Source organism: Mustelus asterias, chromosome 1, assembly GCF_964213995.1.
Source record: "Mustelus asterias chromosome 1, sMusAst1.hap1.1, whole genome shotgun sequence".
Taxonomy (NCBI): Eukaryota; Metazoa; Chordata; class Chondrichthyes; order Carcharhiniformes; family Triakidae; genus Mustelus; species Mustelus asterias.
The window spans coordinates 144,536,899-144,559,418 of NC_135801.1; the positions used below are offsets into that span (position 1 = coordinate 144,536,899).

Below are 22,520 nucleotides of genomic sequence, written 5' to 3' on the forward strand. Positions count from 1 at the left end.
AGTGTGCCAAGCTGGGAATCGAACCTGGGTCCCTCACGCTGTGAAACAGCAGTACTAACCACTGTGCCACCCAATACAGGATTTTGAACAAGCAGTCCAACAAACAGGTGGTGTACTGGTAATGTCACTGGACTAGGACCTGGATTCAAATTCACCTTTGGAATTTGAATTTTAAAAAACCTGGAATTAAAGTCTAAGTGATTACTATAAAGTGACATTGGCGTAAAAGCCCATCTGGCTCACGAATGTCCTATAGGGAAGGAAATCTGTCATCTTTATCTGGTCTAGCCTACATGTGACTCTTAAATACGCTCTGAAATGGCCTAGCATGCCACTCAGTTGTATCAAATTGCTAAATAGTCTAAAAGGAATGAAACCAGATAAGTATCCTGGCATCAGCCTAGACACTGGAAATGACAACTCAGCACTTCTGACCCTGCAAAGTCCTTCTTACTGGGAGCTTGTGCGAAAATTGGGAGAGCTGTCTCAGACTCGCCAAGCAACAGACTGACATGATGTACTCATGGAATCATACCTTAGAGTGTCCGAGATGCCACCAACCCCGTTTATGTGCTGTCCCACCAGCATGGCAGACAGCAGAGGTGGCAGCAAAGTGGTATAGAGTCAGGAGTTTCCATGGGAGTCCTCAACATCGACTCCGGAAAATGTTACGGCATCAGGTGAAACATGGGCTATTAAACCTCCTGAATACCACAGACCACTTCACCTCAGCTGATGAATCATGTTGAACAATACTTTAGAGAAAGGACTGAGGATGGCAGAATGTACTCTGGGGAGGGGACTGCAGCGTCCATCACCAAGAGTGGTTCGGTAGCACCAAAGGTAGAGCTGGTCGGGCTCTAAAGGACACAGAATGCATGTGCGGCAAGTGGTGAGGGAACCAACAAAATAATCTTGGCCTCATCCTCACTAACCTGCCTCCCACAGATACATCTGTTCATGACAGTATTGCTAAGAGTGACCACCACACAGTCCTCGTGGGAACAAAGTTCTGTCTTCACATCATGTTGTATTGCACTACCACCCTGCTAAATAGGATCTACTTTGAACAGATCTAGCAACTCAAGACCACGAGGTGCTGTGGGCCAACAACAGCAGCAGAATTGTGTGGAGTTTGCACATTCTCCTCGTGTTTGCGTGGGTTTCCTCTGGGTGCTCCGGTTTCCTCCCACAGTCCAAAGATGTGCGGGTTAGGTTGATTGGCCATGCTAAAAATTGCCCTTAGTGTCCCGAGATGCGTAGGTTGGAGGGATTAGTGGGTAAATAGGGCCTGGGTGGGATTGTGGTCGGTGCAGACTCGATGGGCTGAATGGCCTCTTTCTGTACTGTAGGGTTTCTATGATTTCTATGAATTGTTCTCAATGACAATATATGGCCGCATGGCCTGGCATATTACCCACTCTACCATTACCAAGCCAGGAGATGAGCCCTAGTTCAAAGAAGAGTGCAAGAGGGCATGCCAGGAGCAGCACCAAAAAGAGTGTGTCAACCTGGTGAAGCTACAACACAGGACTACTTGCATGCCAAAGAGCATAAGCAGCAGGTGATAAGACAGATTCCGGGACAGCCAACAGATTAGATACAAGCTCTGCAATCCTGCCACTTGCAGCTGTGAAGGCGATGGACAATTAAACTCACTGGAGCAGGAGGCTCCACATATATCCAATTCTTCAAATGGTGGAGGAGCCCAACACATCAGTGCAGAAGACAAGACTACAGAATTTACTACAATCTTGAGCCAGAAGTACCGAATGGATGATCCATCTCAGCCTCCTCCCGAGGACTCCAACATCACTAATGCCAGTCTTCAGCAAATGTGATTCACTCCACATATCAAGAAACAGCTAAAGGCACTGGATACTGCAAAGTCTATGTGCCCTGACAATGTTACAGCAACAGTACTGAAGACTTGTGCTCCAGAAGAAAATATCTAACCATTGCCCCATGACATTCAATGGCATTACCATCACTGAATTCCCCACCGTCAACTGGACAAACCATACAAATACTGTTGCTCCAAAAACATCAGAGGCTAGTGACCCTGCAGCAAGTAACACACCTGCTGACTCCCCAAACCCTGTCCACTGCTTACAAGGCACAAGTCAGGAGTGTGATGCAACAATCTCCACTTGCCTGGAGTGCAGCTGAAACAATACTCAAGAATCTTGACACCATCCAGGTTAAAGCAGCCTGCTTGATTGGTATCCCATAGACCACCTTCAACATTCACTTCTCCCATCGCAAATACACAGTGGCAACAATGTGTATCCTGTACAAGATTTGCTGCAGCAACTTGTTAAGGCTCCTTCAACAGCACTTTTCCACAACCTCTACATAAGGGCAGCAGATCCATGGGAACACTACCACCTGGAAGTTCTCGTCCCAAGTCACTCAGCATCCTGACCTGGAACTATATCACTTACTTGACTGTTGCAGGGTCAACATTTTGGGACTCCATTCCTCGCAACATTGTGGGTGCATCTGCACCAGGTGGAGTTTATTTATTTGTGTCACAAGTAGGCTTACATTAACACTGCAATGAAGTTACTGTGAAAATCCTCTAGTGATTCAGGTCAGCAGCACACCATCATTTTCTCAAGGGCAATTAGGGATGGGCAATAAATGCTGGCCGAGCCAGTGATGTCCACAACCCACAGAAGAATTCTGAAAAATGGTGAAAAGCTAGAAAGTGGAAGTTGAGGAGACCAGGTACAAAAATCAAAATATTATGAACAGGCACAGAGAATAATCACAAAGGTAATGGTAGACTGGCTTTTATATCTCCAGGACTCGGGGTAGATGTAATGCTACAGCTATACACACCTCTACTTAGACCACACATTACCTTAGGAAGGATATAATGGCCTTGGAAGAAGTGCAGTGTAGATTTATCAGAATAATACCTTAAGTCCAAAAATTAAATAATGTAGAAGACTAAAGTTCAAAGTTTTGAAGTTTATTTATTAGTATCACAAATAGGCTTACATTAACATTGCAATGAAGTTACTGTGAAAATCCCCTAGTTGTCACACTCCAGCACCTGTTCAGGTACACCGAGGGAGAATGTAACATGGTCAATGCACCTAACCAGCACGTCTTTCAGACTGTGGCGGGAAACAGGAGGAAACCCATGCAGGCACGGGGAGATGCAAGATCAATTGCTAACTTTAAATTGGAGATTGAGAGATTTGCTCACCAAAGATATCAAGATACTTTGGGGAAAGACAGGAGCTAAATTGCCTTTTTCTGTTCCTACGTGGAGGAAGAAGACAGGTGAAGGTTTAGTTGGGGAATGCCAGAGCTTAGAGCATTTGCAACTGGTGGAACAAAGAAAATAGAGGTCATACAAAAAGCCAGAATTGGAGGGATACAGAGACCTTGGAGAGTACAGGAGTAGAAAAAGGCTACATCGGAACATGCAAAGCCATGGATGCATTCAAAACAAGGATGATAATTTTAAAATGAACGTGTTGCCAGATCAGGAGATAATGTAGGTCAATGGGTGAACAGGACTTGGCGCAAGTTTGGATATGGGGTATAGAGTTTTGAATGAGCTCAAGTTTATAAAGGATGGACATGGAAGGGCAGCCAGGTCTGCAATGAGAACAGATCAGCAGAGGCAGGAGTGGAGTCATGCAATTTTATGGAGGTAAAAGTTAGAAATCCTGGTGATGGATAGGATGTGGAATTGGCAGTTTAGCTTAGTCAAATTGCATGTTAAGGTTGCGAACAGTCAGGCTTCGCACAAGAGATGGCCAGGGGAACAGATGGAGTTAGTGGCTCAGGACAGAGTACATGTCAGGAGCTGCAGCTTTGATCTTTCCAATATTTATTTGGAGAAAATATCTGTGCATTCAATATGTGAAGTGGGACAAAAAGCGTGACAAATCAGAGGCAGTAGAGTTGAGAGACGGGTGTGGTCAACATACATGCAGAACCTGACATTATGGCTTCCAACAATGTTGCTGAAAAATAAGAGGTCACAGTTCCTTAGTGAACGCCAACAGTAACAGTGCAAAATCTGGAAGAGAAACCATTGCAGATAATACTCTGGTTATAGCTGAACAGGTCAGAATATAATGAGGCATGGGCAACCAAGAAGAGAAGAGGTTTTGGATTAGGATAATGTGGTCAACCATATTAAAAACTGCACGTGGCTTGAACTGGATGAGGAAAGAGAGTTGACGATGATCACACAAATGATCATTTGTGATATTGATATGGGCCATTTCCGGGCAGTGAAACTTGATTGGAGGAGTTCAAACATGGTATTGCAGCAAAGAGTGTTTATTAGGAGGCAGGCAGGTTCAAGGATGAGGGAGGATTGGAGAGGGGATGGTTGTTTGCAAGAGGGGTTAAGGGTGAGCTATTTGAGAAGGTGGGTGACAATAGCAGATTTGAAGGGAAAGGATCCATTAATACTATCAGCTAACATAGAACCCAGGATGGGATTTTACACTGTCTGCAGTTTATCACAGAATCGTTGAATAGAAACATAGCAAATAGGAGCAGGAGACCATTCAGCCCTACGAACCTGCTCCAACATTCATCACAATCCTGGCTGATCATCCAACTCAATAGCCTAATCCTGCTTTCTCCCCATAACCTTTGATCCCATTCGCCTCAAGTGCTATACTTAGCCGCCTCTTGAATACATTCAATGTTTTGGCATCAACTACTTCCTGCGATAATGAATTCCACAAGCTCACCACTCTCTGGGGGAAGAAATGTCTCATCTCCATCCTAAATGGTCTACTCTGCATCCTCAGACTGTGACCCCTGTTTCTGGACTGCCCCACCATCAGGAACTTCCTCCCTGTCTAGTCCTGTTCGAATTTTTTAAGTCTCTAATGAGATCCCCCTGCCTCACTCATCTGAACTTCAGCGAAAACAATCCTAACCTCGCCAATCTCTCCTCATTCATCAGTCCCGCCATCCCCAGAGTTGGCCTGGTAAATCTTTGCTGCATTCCCTCAAAAACAAGAATATCCTTCCTCAAAGGAAACCAAAACTGCACACAATATTCTAGGTGTGGCACCAAAGCCCTGTATAATTGCAACAACACAGCCCTGCTCCGATTTTCGAATGTACCGTTTGCCTTCTTTACTGTCTGCTGCACCTGCATGCTTACCTTCAGCGACTGGTGGACCTTGTCACAGCTCACCCTCCCACCCAACTTGGTATCACCTGCAAACTTTGAGATGTTACATTTTGTTCCCTCATCCAAATTATTAATATATATTGTGAATACCTGGGGTCCCAGCACCGATCCCTGTGGCATCCCACTAGTTACTGCCTGCCATTAATGCCTACTCTTAGTTTCCTCTCTGCCAACCAGTTTTCTATCCATCTCAATACACTTCCGCCAATCCCGTGCACTTTAATCTTGCACAATAATCTCTGATGCAGGAGTTTGTCAAACACTTTCTGAAAGTCCAAATATATGACACTGACTGGCTCCCCCTTGTCAACTCTACTAGTTCCATCGTCAAAGAATTCCAACAGATTTGTCAAGCATGATTTCCCCTTCATAAATCCATTCCAGCTCTGTCTGATCCTGCCACTGCTTTCTAAATGCTCTGCTATAAAGTCCTTGATAATTGATTCGAGAATTTTCCCCACTACCAATGTTAGGCTTACTGGTCTATACGACATGGAAGGCTATTCAGCTCATCATACTCATACCAGATCTTCGGCAGAGCAATCCAATTAGTCCCACTCCTATTCTTTCCCCATAGCCCTGAAACAGTTAATCCCTTCAAGTATGCATCCCCATTCATGTTTGAATGTTGCAATTGAATCTGCTTTCACCACCTCTTCAGATTTGCAGAAATAAAAGATAACAAAAGATTTCTCATGTCATCTTTGGTTCGTTTGCCAATCTTCAGTAAGGCCTTTGACAAGGTCTCTCATGGCAGACTGGTGCAGAAGGTGAAGTCGCATGGGATCAGAGGTGAGCTGGCAAGGTGGATACAAAACTGGCTCGGTCAAAGAAGACAGAGGGTAGCAATGGAAGGGTGCGTTTCTGAATGGAGAGCTGTGACAAGTGGCGTTCCTCAGGGACCTTTGCTGTTTGTAATATATATGATTTGGAAGAAAATGTAACTGGTTTGATTCGTAAGTTTGCAAACGACACAAAGGTTGGTGGATTTGCAGATAGTGATGAGGACCATCAAAGGATACAGCAGGATATAGAACAGTTGGAGACTTGGGCGGAGAGATGGCAGATGGAGTTTAATCCAGACAAATGTGAGGTAATGCATTTTGGAAGGTCTAATACAAATAGGAAATATACAGTAAATGGCGAAACCCTTAAGAGCATTGATAGGCAAAGGCATCTGGGTGTACAGGTACACAGGTCACTGAAAGTGGCAATGCAGGTGAAGAAGGTAGTCAAGAAGGCATATGGCATGCTTGCCTTCATCAGCCGGGGCATTGAGTTTAAAAATTGGCAAGTCATGTTGCAGCTTTATAGAACCTTAGTTAGGCCGGACTTGGAATATAGTGTTCAATTCTGGTCGCCACACTACCAGAAGGATGTGGAGGCTTTGGAGAGGGTACAGAAAATATTTACCAGGATGTTGCCTGGTATGGAGGGCATTAGCTACGAGGAGAGGTTGGAGAAACTTGGTTTGTTCTCACTGGAGCGACGGAGGTTGAGGGGCAACCTGATAGAAGTCTATAAGATTATGAGAGGTATGGACAGAGTGGATAGTCAGAAGCTATTTCCCAGGGTGGAAGAGTCAATTACTAGGGGGCACAGGTTTAAGGTGTGAGGGGCAAGGTTTAAAAGGAGATGTACGAGGCAGATTTTTTACACAGAGAGTGGTGGGTGCCTGGAACTCGTTGCCGGGGGAGGTAGTGGAAGCTGATACGATAATGACTTTTAAGGGGCATCTTGACAAATAATGAATAGGATGGGAATAGAGGGATATGGTCCCCGGAAGGGTAGGGGGTTTTAGTTCAGTCGGGCACCATGGTCAGTGCAGGCTTGGAGGGCTGAAGGGCCCGTTCCTGTGCTATAATTTTCTTTGTTCTTTGTTTGCCGGCGGCATAGTGGTTAGCACGGCTTCCTCTCAGCACCAGGGACCCGGGTTTGATTCCCGACTTGAGTCACTGTGTCAAGTTCTCATGTTCTCCCAGGTTTCCTCCAGGTGCTCCGGTTTCCTCCCACATTCTGAAAGACGTGCTGGTTGGGTGCATTAACCTGAACAGGCGGCGGACTGTGGCGACTAGGGGAATTACACAGTAACTTCATTGCAGTGTTAACGGAGGCCTTACTTGTGACTAATAAATAAACTTTTAAAAACTTTAAAATCTGTGCCACCTGGTTGCTGATCCTTCTGCCACTGGAAACAGTTTATTCTTACATAAATTATCCAAAAACCTAAACCCTTCATGATTTAGAACACTTCAAATCTCCTCTGTTTTGAGCACAACCCCAGCTTCTCAATTATACTGTAAACCCTCATCCCTCATACTATTTGAGTAAATTTATTCTGTACACTCTTAGGCCTCGTCATCCTCTCAAAGTGATGGTACTCAGAATTGAACACAGCACTCTCACTGCAATTTAACCTGCATTTTATGAAGGTTTAATGTAACTTCCTTGCTTTTATACTCAAAAACATGGAACCTCATGCTTCAAAAACTGTCTTCTCAAATTATCCTGTCACCTTTACAGATGTGTGTACCTGAGGATTCTCCATTTTAAGGGAATGCAGCTACTCTGTACTTGAACCATTTCCTTTTTGAAGACCTCCCCCATTGTTCAATTATTGTTTGGTTGACAAATTTTTGATTCTAATCTATCTGCACCACGTCCGTTTCAACTCATTGAATGTCGTCTTCCTCCAGTTGAACATTTTTCCGTGTCTTTTCTTAAATCACTTTTCTAAATGTGATGACATCATGATCATTGTTCTCCAAATTTCTCAACTTGCTTCACTTCATTCACTGGAACCATCTAACACTAAATCTAACACTACTTCCTTCTTCGCTACGATGGAAGCAATGATCAAAAATGTTTCTTTGTACACACGTCAGAAATTCATGCCCTCTGTAAACACTTATTAATAAGCTGTAGTTAATACAGGATGTTTCTTTTCAAATCTGAACTGTACTTGCAATATTCATGAGTTTCTTTATTGTGCTAGCCCTAAATTTGTTATGCCTTTCATGTGTTTAGTAATTATTTATCCATAGACACAAGATTTTGACAAAGATCCTTTTTCACCACATAGACATATTTACTTTCTGCACTAACCTCCAACTTAACTTTTGCTATTTTTTTTCTGTTCAGTTAATTTTGGCCAGATCCAAAATGTGCAAGTTAGATGGATTGGCCATGCTGAATCATAGAACCACTATAGTGCAGAAGGAGGCCATTCAGCCCATCAAGCCTGCACCTACAACAATCCCACCCGGGCCCTATCCCGATATTCCCACGTATTTACCCTGCTAGTCCTCCGACACTAAAGGGCAATTTATCATGGCAAATCCACATAACCTACACAGGTTATGTGATTAGAGCCTGGGTGGGATGCTCTTTTGGAGAGTCAGTGAAGACTCAATGGGTCAAATGGCCTCTTTCTGCACTGTAGGGATTCTATGATCAACTATCCTCTTGTCACTGTTCCCAATTGTTCTACTCTTCCATTATTTTTTCCTCTTAATTTCCCAAAACTCAAATCATACATTTCGCTTCTCGTTGGTTTCGAAACTAATGCAGGAAGCATCCCCAGACAAAAGCACTACCGGTTTTCACCACATGCATGATTTTATTACAGCGATCCTCAGACCCTGCCCTCTGGAAGTTGACTGTTTTGAAGGGATGGGCAGAAGCAAAAAAAAATCTCATGTGGCTGAGAAAAGAGCCCAGAGAAAAAGCCAGAAAATCCATGAACCTTCTTAGCCCATCTTCCATTACAACAAAAGTGGCAAACACTGCCATAACAGAGTGGGCACCTGAGCCACACCTGGTAATGGTTAATACTAAGCCACCACGGCACAAACCATCGTCTCACAAGATAGAAGGCTGCCAGTATCCATCCCGATAATGATTCTTTTTTAAAATCAAAATTATTGCCCAGTGCTCGCTCGGAAGTACCCTTATCTCGGAAGCTTGGTGTGCTGCAATGCCTACTGACAAGTGTTATCTCTATTCTAATTTCGCAATCACCCAAATGGATTTGTAAATGATGCCCAGTAACAGCTGGGCTACTATTTTGCTTTCTTAAGTTACCCATACGGATCTGCCCTTCGCCTCCCCAACACACACATCCTTTACACTGAGACAGGCTCTTTTGCGAAGGCTGTCAGCCCAGCCCAGCCCCACGCTTAGAAGTAGCATATGATGCTCCCAGTCCAGATCAGAGCAGGCCCTCAGACAGGAAGCGGCGGCAGCAACGTCGATGGGGCGGCAAGAGCTGCTGGAAAAGCTACAGGACACAATGCGGGAGAAGGCCGCAAAGCCTGAGCCTGACGCAGAAAGTACCAACCTCTCCGGGCTGGGGCCGCGGTCACTCACCCTTTCATGGTGAACTTCACCACCGTTAACCGGCAGCCGGCGTTGGTCAATTCAGGCTGAAACTCGGCGTCGCCCACCACCACTTTCACCCTCATCCTCAGTGAATGGTGTCGAATATAGTTTTAAATCAGAAGTAGGTCCCTATCCAGTCCAGGCCTCAACTTTTATTTCTTTAAAAACATCAAAATTTAAAATAAAAAAAACGCGCTTTCGGACAGCCACCTACACACACAGCAGGGGGAGGGGGGAGGGAAAGGGGGAAAAAACACCTCCACCGGCACCGACCAAACCAGGCTGGAAGCTCCCGCCCACCGCGCTTCTCCGCCCCATTGGCCAACCACCGCGGACTCCGTGAGCGCGACTGCCGGATGCCTTGTGATGATTGGAGGAGGGCCTTGTCTCTCAAATGACGTTTCTCCCCCACATGGCCCCGCCTCCCTCCTCGCCCTGCGTCACCGAGCGCTCTCCAGCTTCTTTGCAAAGTCATGGCGGCGAGCCGGCAATTACCCAGCAGACAATACGCACTTGCGCGTGCGCTCTCCCACCCCTTCCCATCCTCTCTATTGAATCCCTTCATTGGCCAAGTGGCCTCACCAGGCATCTAGTCTGGGAGCCTGCTTCATTCTGCTTAAGTTTTGGGTTGCTCCCTCAATTCTGCTTTAGTCTTGGGTTCCTCGCTTCATTCTGCTTTAGTTTGGGGCCTCCCTTCATTTTGCTTTGGTTGGGCCTCCCTTCATTTTGCTTTGGTTCGGGGCTCCCTTCATTTTGGTTTTGTCTTGGGGTCCTTCCTTCATTTTGGTTTCGTCTTGGGGTCCTCCTTCATTCTGCTGTAGTCTGGAGGCTCCCCTTCATTCCGCTATAGTCTGGGGGCTCCCCTTCATTCTGCTTACACTTTTAAAATTTTTTTACTTTATTCTTAAAATTACAAAGCCAATCCACAGAATGGACTGGACAAACCCAAATCAATTCCTTGTTTGCTTCAAAAACCAAAGTCAAAATCCAATTGAATCTACTTCGAGGTCCCACAAGGGAGACAAAAAAGATCCAAGCTGACAAGAGGTGGCATTGCACCCCATCTTGGGCTTCATCTAACGCTTGATCTTGACCATGACCAAAAGGCCGAGAAGCTTCCACTCCTATTTTCTCAGTTCAGCCAGCCCAGGAGGCTTGGGATTACCAGAGCCCAGAGGCAATTGCATCCCCTCGCATACCTTGTTGCTTCAAGGTGGGCCTAAGCCTGTGACCGGGCAGCAGAGTGGCACAGTGGTTAGCACTGCTGCCTCACAGCGCCAGGAACCTGTGTGTGGAATGAGCACATTTTTCTCCATGTTTGTGTGCTATTCCTCCGGGTGCCTTGGTTTCCTCCCACACTCCGAAGATGTGCAGGTTGGGTTGATTGGCCATGATAAATTGCCCCTTAGAGTCAGGGAAATTAGCAGGATAAATGTGTGGTGTTACGGGGATAGAGCCTGGGTGGGATTGTTGTTGGTGCAGGCTCGATGGGCCAAATGCCCTCCTTCTGCACTGTAGGAATTCTGTGATTCTACGAAGTGAAAAGTAAAATGCTCAAAACTTTGTTCAGTTGCTAGACCCTGCATCAGAACCAGAATATATTACAAATGACTGACAAATTTTTTTTTAAAAAGAACAAGGTGTTCTCTTCTATTTTTTTTTAAAAAGTCACTGGTCTTTACCAAGATCATAACAGTGCCCAGAAAAACTCGACTCACGTTTGAATATTCAAAAACAGTAGCAAGGAAAGGGAAGTTAAACTTGGAACTTTTCTGGCCATCTAGGCTGCACTGAATTGCACAGTGAGACTCAGTTGCCATGTCTCTGATTTACTCTCTGTGGCATAAATTTTAAAGCAACTTTGGTCATCTTCCAGCTTTCCTCACTGCTGCTGTTCTCTCCTGAGCCTGTGCCTTGCTTGCTGGTCCTACTGGCCTTTCAGTTTCAGTTACAGTCTGGTTCATTGTCAGACATTCAAATCATGCACTGACATACAATCCTTTGCCGTGCTGGATGTTATGGCCTCCCACTTTGCCACTGTTGTGGGAAATGTACCACTGAGTCAGGCTTGAAGGTTTCAAGAATACAGTTTTATGCTAATGAAGCTTCGTGGAGAAAAGGCACTAACAAGCAGCAAACCTTCTCTCAATGAGACAATAGAGGCGGTCCATCTTTATACCCTTTACACAATAGATGGACCGGACATCTAGCCATTATCACATCGTTGTAATCAAGTAGGTGATCAATCAAGTAGGCTTGTTAGTGCCTTTTCTCCACGAAGCTTCATTAGCATAAAACTGTATTCTTGAAACCTTCAAGCCTGACTCAGTGGTACATTTCCCACAACAGTGGCAAAGTGGGAGGCCATAACATCCAGCACGGCAAAGGATTGTATGTCAGTGCATGATTTGAATGTCATTATAGACAAATACAGACAGATACAGACATAAGCATGTTAACACCGCATTGTTCGATGAATGGATACATTTCCTATGCCAGTGGCTATCAATGGTTTTAGTTTCAGTCTATTCATACAGTAATTTACAGTAATTGGTTTTCCTGCAGTTATGTATTCCCGATCCCACCAGTAGCTAATCTCTTTACCCGACCCTATTGTCCTTATCCTAAAGAGTGCCTCAAGCCCTGGCTGGCTTCCTGCAGGATCTGATTCCTGCATGTTTAACTTTAAATACTGTCTGTCCTTTATGTTTTAATCTCAGGTGCCTGTCAGTGCCTGTTTAATGTCTCTTTCCCAGGTGACTGTTTATGTGCCAGGCAGTTATTTTTTAAAGTGTACTCATCTGTATATTTTTTCCCACTTCACCACACACTATATTTTGTCCCACAACTGATTCTGCATGCCTTGGGGATCGTGATTCCCACAGAAATATCTCCAACAATGCATCCTCTAATACAGAATCAAAGAATCTTTATGGTGCAGAAGGAGACCATTCGACCCATCGAGTCTGCACTGGCTTGCTGAAAGAGCATTCTACCTAATCCCACTCCCCTGTTTTATCACTTGTCTGCCACACCTATCAACAAATCTGGACAACAGTTCATTGGTGCTCCATGATGCTTCCACCCATCGTGGGGTCTCTGACTTTAACTTTGGACTCTGTCCGATTGTCTTCTCTTGAAAATAAAGGAACATTTGCATTTTTGTAGTGTATTTCATGAGCACCAGATGTATCAAAGCACTTTACAGTCAAAGATGCACTTTTTGATCACTATTGTCATAAAGAAAATGCTGCAGCCACTTTGTGCACAAAAAAAGTCCACATTCACAATTCCTTTATTTTATTATCAGTATGTTTTCTAACAATTGCAATGTACCCCAATCTTCGTGATTTGAATTTTTCTTGAGTCCATATGCATTTGGCTGCCATTCCAAAGTGCATAAATTCACTTTTCCCTTTTTACCCCTTTTTACTTATTTTCTGCTTTTTTCCTAGATTCCTTCATTCTATTGGAATACTTCCTTTCATCTGTCACTGGAAAATGTTGGTGTCCATTATAAAGGATGTAATCCATGATCATCTTCAACACTGGTGCCCCACAAGGCTGTGTTCTCAGCCCCGAACTATACTGCTTATAAATCTATGACTGTGTGGCCAAATTCCCCTCCAATTCGATTTTCAAGTTTGCTGACGATACCACCGTAGTGGGTCGGATCTCAAACAATGACGAAACAGAGTACAGGAATCAGAGAGAGAATCTGGTGAACTGGTTCAGTGACAATAGTCTCTCCCTCAATGTCAACAAAACGAAGGAGATTGTCATCGATTTCAGGAAGCGTGAAGGAGAACATGCCCCTGTCTATATCAACGGGGACGAAGTAGAAAGGGTCAAGAGATTCAAGTTTTTACGTGTCCAGATCACCAACAACCTGTCCTGGTCCCCCCATGCCGGCACTATAGTTAAGAAAGCCCACCAACGCCTCTACTTTCTCAGAAGACTAAGGAAATTTGGCATGTCAGCTACGACTCTCACCAACTTGTACAGATGCATCATAGAAAGCAGTCTTTCTGGTTGTATCACAGCTTGGTATGGCTCCTGCTCTGCCCAAGACCGCAAGAAACTACAAAAGGTCATGAATGTAGCCCAATCCATCATGCAAACCAGCCCCCCATCCATTGACTCTGTCTACACTTCCCACTGCCTCGGCAAAGCAGCCAGCATAATTAAGGACCCCATGCACCCTGGATATTCTCTCTTCCACCTTCTTTCGTCGGGAAAAAGATACAAAAGTCTGAGGTCACATACCAATCAACTCAAGAACAGCTTCTTCCCTGCTGCTGTCAGACTTTTGAATGGACTTACTTTGCTATAAGTTGATCTTTCTCTACACCCTAGCTATGACTGTAACACTACATTCTGCACTCTCTCGTTTCCTTCTCTATGAACGGTATGTTTTGTCTGTATAGCATGTAAGAAACAATACTTTTCACTGTATGTTAATATATGTGACAATAATAAATCAAATCAAATCAAGTAGCAGTGTATTTAAAAATGTGTAATATAATAGCTTCATGAATGAGATATCTTGCCTGATAAATTTATTAGAATTCTTTGAGATGGTGATGAGCAAGCTAGATAAAGGGGAACCTTTATATTTGGATTTCCAAAAAGTGTTTGATAAGATACCACACAAAAGGCTTTGCCAGGCGGAAGTGTAAGAGCTGGTGTTAGGGTAGTATATTAGCATGGATAGCGGATTGACTAACTAATGGAAATCAGAGAGTTGGGATAAGGGACATTTTCAGGGTGACAACCTGCAAAGAGTGAGTTGTCACAGGGATCAATTGTGGGGCCACAATTATTTACTATATAAAGTAATGACTTGGATCAGGGGCCCCATGCTGACACTATAGTTAAGAAAGCCCTCCAACCCCTCTACTTTCTCAGAAGACTTAGGAAATTTGGCATGTCTGCTACGACTTTCACCAATTTTTACAGATGCATCATGGAAAGCATTCTTTCTGGTTGGATCACAGCTTGGTATGGCTCCTGCTCAGCCCAAGACCGCATGAAACCGTACTCTCTTCCACCTTCTTCTGTCGAGGAAAAGATACAAAAGTCTGAAGTCACGTACCAACCGACTCAAGCACAGCTTCTTTCTTTCTGCCATCGGACTTTTGAATGACCTACCTCACACTAAGTTGATCTTTCTCTACACCCTAGCTGTGTCTGTAATACTACATTCTGCACTGTCCCCTTTCCTTCTCTATGAACGGTATGCCTTGTCTGTATAGCATGCAAGAAACAATACTTTTCACTGTATACTAATACATGTGACAATAATAAATCAAAATATTGCCAAAAGTTTTCAGATGACACAGCAATAGGTGGGAAGGCAAGTGATAAGAATAACACAACAAGTCTACAGAGAGATATAGACAGGTTAAGTGAGTGGGCAAAAAATTAGCAGATGAAATATAATCTGAAAAAATGTGAATTTATGCACTTTGGTAGGAAGAATAACGGAGCTGAATATTATCTAAATGGGGAAAGACTGCGGAAAGCTGCAGCACAGAGGGATTTGGGAGTTCTCATGCTTAAATCACAAAATGTTTCAAGAGAACAAGGTATGTTATGTCATGAATAACCTTTTGGCATCTTACAGAAACACTATTCATGTGACTACTCAAAGTTCACCTGCATTACTACTCTTAAAGAGAAAGTTGAAAACTATGTTTGAAACTATGTTAGAAACTGTAGAGATTGCAGAGCATCAACAACAATCTCAAGTTGCTAGATGCAAAGTGAGGGCAAAACAATATTCATTTCAACAAGGAGATCGAGTGTTAATACATGAATATGTCACAACTGAGAAATAAGACCACAAGATATAGGTATCAGCTATAGTTTTAGCAAACACTGGTCCAATTTCTTAAACCGTTCAAACTGAAGATGAATTATTTGGCAATGCCATGCTGACCAATTGTTGTCACCTCAAAATTATTTCTCAGAGTCATCTTCATAAGTACCACTTCTTTAGTTCCAAGTGTTGTGAATACTACTATGAAAGACTTAGTTGAATTTGAGTTGCCTTATGACAATCTTTGAAGTTCTTCTTTTTAATTTGGTGCTTAGGTCCTCATAGTGACTATGCAGAACCTCCTTCCTTGTACTGCTTATGTCATTGGTACCTACATGGACTACAACAATTGGGTCTCCCCCTCCCACTGCAAGTTCCTCTCCTGTCTTGAGCTCATGTCCCAAATCCTGGCACCGGACAGGCAATATCGATGTCTGGACTTGTGCTCTTTGCTGCAAAGAATGGTATCAATCACTTGGACTATACTATTCTCTACTAATACTACATTCGTTTTTGCTCCCCCACTTGAATGGCTACCTGTACCATGGTGCCATTGTCAGTTAGCTCATCCATTGGGCAGTCACTACTCTCACCCAAACAAACTGAAAAAACCTCAAACCTGATCTTTGGATGGTCGCACCCCAGAGGTGCTCCAGAAGGTATGCTAAAGTTTAAAGTTTATTTATTAGTCACAAGTAAGGCTTACATTAACACTGCAATGAAGTTACTGTGAAATTCCCCTAGGTGACCTTTCAGAAGTCCCAACACAAGAAGATTGCTTGAATTGCCCTGAAAGTTCCATCTTCCGTGAGGCAATTACCCTGAGTCCAGAACCCTTCAAACTCTGAGCTCAAGTTGGATACTTCGGATGGTTCAGGGACCCAGGTTTGATTCAGCCTTGGCTCGCTGCCTGTGTGAGCTCCTCGCGTTCTCCCCGTGTCTGCATGGGTTTCCTCTGGGTGCTCCAGTTTCCCCACTGCAGTCCGGGGGATGTGCTGGTTCATGCATTGGCCATGCTGGGTTCTCTGTCAGCGTGCTTGTGGAGGTGCCGGGGTGTGGTGGCTGGGGATTTTTGCGGTGGCTTTGTTGTGGTGTTGATGTGGGCCTACATGTGTCACTAATAAATAAACTTTATTAAATATTATACTATGTATTACATTATATATTAATGATTTGGAAGAGGGAACTAAATGTATTATCTCCAAATTTGCAGATGATACAAAGTTGGGTGGGAGGGTGAGCTATGAGGAGGATGTAGAGAGGTTTCAGTGTGAATTGGACAGGCTGAGAGTGTGGGCATACGTATGCAGATGCAGTATAATGTGGATAAATGTGAGGTTATCCACTTTGGTAGCAATAATAGGAAGACAGATTATTACTTGAATAGGTGTCAATTCAGGGAGGTGGATACTCAGCGAGATGAGACCTTGGTTCCCTTGTTCATCAGTCACTGAAAGTAAGTGCGCAGGTACAGCAGACAGTAAAGAAGGCAAATGGTATGTGGCATAGCCATCCTCCCACCCAACTTCGTATCATCTGCAAATTTGGAGATAATACATTCAGTTCCCTCTTCCAAATCATTAATATATAATGTAATATATGGTATAATATTTAAAGTTTATTTATTAGTGACACATGTAGGCCCACATCAACACCACAACGAAGCCACCTGCAAAAATCTCCAGCCTCCACACCCCGGCGCCTCTGGGCTAGGGATGGTTTGCTGCAATTGTATAGGGCATTGTGTGAGGTAATGCATTTTGGAAGGTCTAATGTAGATGGGAGACAGTAAATGGCAGAACCCTTAAGAGTACTGATAGGCAGAGGGATCTGGGTGTACAGATACACAGGTCATTGAAAGTAGCAATGCAGGTGGAGAAGGTAGTCAAGAAGGCATACAGCATGCTTGCCTACATCGGCCAGGGCATTGAGTTTAAAAATTGGCAAGTCATGTCGCAGATTTATAGAAGCTTACTTCGACCACACTTGGAATATAGTGTTCAATTCTGGTCACCACACTACCAGAAGGATGTGGAGGGTCTGGAGAGGGTACAGAAAAGATTTACCAGGATGTTGCCTGGTATGGAGGGCATTAGTTATGAGGAGAGGTTGGAGAAACTTGGTTTGTTCTTACTGGAATGACTGAGGTTGAGGGGGTGACTTGACAGAAGCCTACAAGATTATGAGGGGTGTGGACAGTCAGAAGCTTTTTCCCAGGGTGGAAGAGTCAATTACTTGGGGGCACAGGTTTAAGGTGGGAGGGGCAAGGTTTAAAGGAGATGTATGAAGCAAGTATTTTACACAGAGGGTGCCTGGAACTTGCTGCCTGGGGAGGTAGTGGAAGCAGATCTGAGTGACTTTTAAGGGGCATCTTGACAAATACATGAATAGGATGGGAATAGAGTGATATGGTCCTGGGAAGAGTAGGGGTTTTTAGTTTAGTCGGGCAGCATGGTCGCTGCAGGCTTGGAGGCCCAAAGGGCCTGTTCCTGTGCTGTAATTTTCTTTGTTCTTTGTTGGTGAGGCCACACCTGGAGTATTGTGTGCAGTGTTGGTGTCCTTATCTGACTTGCTATAGAGGACGTACAGAGAAGGTTTACCAGGCTAATTACTGGGATGGCAGATCTGTCATATGAGAACAGGCTAAGTCGGTTCGGATTATATTCACTGAAGTTTAAAAGAATGAGAGGGGATCTCATAGAAACTTATAAAATTCTAACAGGGTTAGGCAGTGTAGATTCAGAAAGAATGTTCCCAATGGTGGAGGAGCCCAGACGTAGGGGTCATAGTTTGAGGATAAGGAGTAAACCTTTTAGAACTGAAGTGAGGAGAAATTTCTTCTCCCAAAGGGTAATGAATGTGTGGAATTCACTACCACAGAAAGTAGTTGAGGTCAAAATGTTGTGCGATTTCAAAAATAAATTAGATATAGCTCTTGTGGCTATAATGATCAAGGGATATGGGGGGGGGGGGGAAGGGGGGATCAGGATATTGAATTTGATGATCAGCCTTGATCAAAATGAATGATGGAAGACACTCAAAGGGCCGAATGGCCTATTCCTACTTCTGGTTTCCATTTTTCTATGTTCCAACTCATAGAATAGTTAGCCAGGAAATTAGAAAGAGTAAAGCCAATTCTAACTCCTGGGTAACTAAAGTCCTAACACCACGACTGGACTCCCCAACACCCCCACCGCTACCCGACTACCCTCCCAATGCCCGCCCCACTCCGATTATCCATCCCAACTACCTGACTACCTTCCTCACCCCTGACCCACTCTACCCTATCATCTACCCACCTGCCATCCTAACCCCTCATCACTTACCTTAAACACTTACCTTCTCTCTGTAATTTCTCAAAGTGGCTTTTGGGGCACTTAAACTGACCAGTATATGACAGCTATTGTCATAAAAAGGGGGCTTGGCTTGATTTCCTCTGACACTCCTGCACTACGATGGAGGACTTGATGCTCCACACTTCTGAGGAGGTCCTGTTCGGAATTTCAGGTGAGAAATGTGAAGCTCCAGTGCAGGTTAAATAAATAGGAGTGGAGTAGGAATCCAACAATGATTGCTAGTCCTTTGAATGTTCAGCCCAATGAACTCAGAACCTGAGATGATGGAAAAAAAATTGGAATGTAAAGTAGGCCAAAACCTTTGTCCAATTTGACTATGTCAACATCTTTGATGCTGTTGAGACATCAAAATCATACAACCATGTGGAAAATCCTGCAACTCCTAACAGGTATACACAGTGGCAATATTTAACACAACTGATCACTATGATGTACATGCAATTCAAACTACTGAATAATAGTTGCCATAGCAATGTATCATGTACATTTTATGATATACATAATGAACAGAATATGTGACAAAGAAACAAAAAAATACGTAAATGAACTATTTTCCCCTCCTGACAAAATCATTTCTGCTATCCCTGACACTTGAATTTTAGACAGTTCCTTTCAGTTCTAGGCCAGCCTGACAACCTCCTAGAATTCAAAGATTTTACTTTTTATAAGTAACAGGACATAATTTATTTAAAATTGTTTTCAGAAATAAATCAGAAATTCCAAATGCAATTGTTGCTTTGAAAAATTATGTTAATGTAATCCAGCTCATTTCTGAATAAAAGATGCTTTTAATGTATTACCGAATTACATTTTATTTCAGAGACATTAAAATCTTTCACATGCATTTGAAGGCATACGCATACACAGATCAACACTAAATTACTGGTCCGAGTCAGCAACAAATGCAAAAGGTTGATTGACAACAAAAAAAATCTACCTTGGCCATTAACTAATAGAATCTCTGTCAATAGAAAAGTAAATGCTGAAATTCCAATCATTTGGACAAAAATAAATGTGACATTAGATTTCAATGACAAGCATGAAATAAATTTTCACTGCATAGCCAAGTTGCCTAACCCCTATAGGTGAATAATGAAACATATTTCTGTATCCTGTTTGCATATTGCAACATTGAGATAATTTAACACTACTGCAGTTTAGTCACAGTGCACACATATGTTTGCCAAGCTCTGGTTGTTACATCTTCCACTTAATTTTTCAGACTGTCATTGTTTATAATATCAAATCAATATTATTCAAACATCGTTCTGAAGAACATAAACATGTAAGTTCCTACTCTCATCTGTTGTTTTGAAAATGGAGAATGAAGGCAGACAATTATCTCACAAAGGTAAAAACAGTGAAAACACTGGGAATGACTCGGAAATATTGGTGGAAGTCTAAGAATACATATTTTTGAATTATAGCAAAAATATGGTCCTGTTGAAGCAGACCAATTAGCAAATATTTTTGTTGCAGTAATATCTTTTACATGAAGGTGTGTTTTGATATTGAAAGTTAAAGAAAATTAAGTACTTATAGGATCTACCGAATAATTCAAAGCCCATATTATTTCACATTTTGTGTTTGGTGAAGGAACTAAAATTATATTCATGGAGTTAAATTCAATTAATATTAGTATCATGATGCAAAATAACCAAAAGAGTTGTGTGTTTTTAGCTTGATAATTTAAACACTTATGGTTTGCTATGTAGATAAAGTAAAGATATGGCTGAATTGATGTAGATATAATTGTTCAGAGCAATGTTAAACAATTGGATGGATTTCCATTGTTCTGTAGTCACATTGGAGTTTCCGACCTAAAAGTTAATGGGGTAGATACAATGGCTCGAATATTTCTCTGGCTCAATAAAAAAAGATCAAAAATATATTTGCTGTTCCTGTTCTTGAAGCCATTAACATGTTGTTAAAGAATTCTTAATTTGTAAACATGTCTTTTCTAGTTAAACCATCTCTTAAAATTATTGGTCTGATTGCCCAAATGTTCAGTGGTATTCATAGTATGGTATTAAAGATAAAATATCTTTCACTTAAATTGCAGGAGATTCTTAAGAAACTTCAAAGAGTGTTTTGGCAATCAGTGGAGAGGTTATGCAAGATTTTGGAAAGGGATCGTGAAAAATGAAGATGACAAAAAGTGATCAACTGATGAAGGAGCAGCATGTCCGAAAGCTCGTGATTCCAAATAAACCTTTTGGATTTCTTACCAATAACAAATCATAGCAAATCAAAAAGTTTTATGTAGTTGGATGAATTGCCCTTGGGAGCAACCCAAGTAATGCCCACATGGAATCAATCTACTGCAGAGAATTGGTCAGGGAGGTGTAGTGTGAGGTTGCTGCAGGTGGCGCTGCCGGGGGAGTCAGACAAGCGGGCTGGCTGCGAGGCCGGGCCGGGCTGGGCGGAGCCGAGAGTGCAGCTGTTGCCAGTGAAGCAGTATCAGAGCTGGAGCTGCAATATGGAGTGAAACTAGACGGGAAATGGTAAGAAGCAGACGGGCAAGGTGAGCGAGCAAGGTAGCAATACGGTCAGCCTTCAGCGCCGCCCCTCATCCTGCCCCCCTGTGACAGTGTTTGACAACTGTTATTTAAATAGCAAGCAGGAATGCAGCTGTTAACAGCTTTCATTTCAGGCCTTTAACCCTGCAGCCTTGTCTGTAATGGAAGCAGTTGGGCTTTTTGAGGAACACCACTCACTCACATCTGCCCATTTTGTAAACATCTTCTGCCCTGGCTCTCCCCACCCATCGTTTAATGGAAAGCTGTTTATTATTTAGTGCTGTCTGTCTGCCTTGTGGCCTTCCTTGATGACTGCTGAGCCCTGGTGAGAACGATGGGATTTGGTACAAAGTGTATCTGATGTTTAAAAAGTATTTTATTTGCTCCCGTGTTCAGTCAGCTGGCGTTGCATATTTTTTCCCCAAAAAGTCACAAATCTGGGCTTTTTTTGATGCACGAACATATGGGAACTTCCAGATGAAAGCTGAAATTCCACTCCCCCCCCCCCCCCCCCCGGCGTTTTAAGCCTTATCTGTTTTGAGGAAGTCGTCGTTTTTCCGTGTTTTGACTCATTTTCTGTGCTGACCCCTCTATTGCCCCTTGTGTCTTGAATTCACACTGTTGTTGGCAAAAGCTGATATTGATCTCTGTAAATGATTACCAACACCGTCTTAAAGAAGACAATGATTCCCTCCACCCCCCTTGATGAGTTGGAGTTAGTGGCTTGCTGTTGGGGGTGGTCTGGGAGTTGTGATTCTCAAGCTTTGGAGGAAAACTGTATTGCAGGTGGAATTTTAATAATGTCAGGGGCTTTGCTGAAACTTTTTGTCATTTGGTTTTGATGGTCTTGGCATGCTGCAAGTTCCTGAGGGCTGCCCTGTTCCCTTTGTAATTCCAGTTGTGTTTTTTTTTGTTTATATCCAATTCAATTCAAAGTCCAATTCAAACTCTCAGCAAGTTGGACATTCCAGATCCAAGCTGACAAGACAGGCATCCCACTTCCTGTCCTGGGCTTGATGTACATGATCCAAGCTGATTGGAGCAGGCATTGCACCTTCTCCAAGATTTGATCTAATTTTCATCTTAGCCAAAATGCCTAGATGCCGCTTTAAAACATTGTTTCAAATGAAGGCTCTGTGTAACCTCATGACTTCAACTAAGTGCAGGATGCCAAAACTACTCTTGATCTTAGCCAAAAGGCTGAGAAGTGGGTGGGATCTCTGTCGTGTTGCACGTTATGATAATTTTAGATTAGCCTTGGT

At 43.2% G+C, this 22,520-nt stretch overlaps 2 protein-coding genes across 5 annotated transcripts in view; one reads left to right on the plus strand and one right to left on the minus strand.

Annotated features, from left to right (window-relative positions):
• Positions 1 to 9,885, minus strand: part of txnl1 (thioredoxin-like 1) — a 29,130-nt gene extending 19,245 nt beyond the window's left edge. Inside the window, exon 1 of the mRNA XM_078219868.1 lies at positions 9,551 to 9,885. Within this exon, the coding sequence (XP_078075994.1) occupies positions 9,551 to 9,645 (95 nt within the window). The 5' untranslated portion in view covers positions 9,646 to 9,885. The remainder of the gene's footprint in view (positions 1 to 9,550) is intronic.
• An 11,264-nt stretch (positions 9,886 to 21,149) lies between these two features.
• wdr7 (WD repeat domain 7) overlaps positions 21,150 to 22,520 on the plus strand; it is a 660,051-nt gene continuing 658,680 nt past the window's right edge. Inside the window, exon 1 of one of the 4 annotated variants that reach the window (XM_078219900.1) lies at positions 21,150 to 21,263. The gene's annotated coding sequence lies outside the window, so the exon portion shown is untranslated. The remainder of the gene's footprint in view (positions 21,264 to 22,520) is intronic. The other 3 variants (XM_078219908.1, XM_078219891.1, XM_078219882.1) reach the window with 3 other exon arrangements.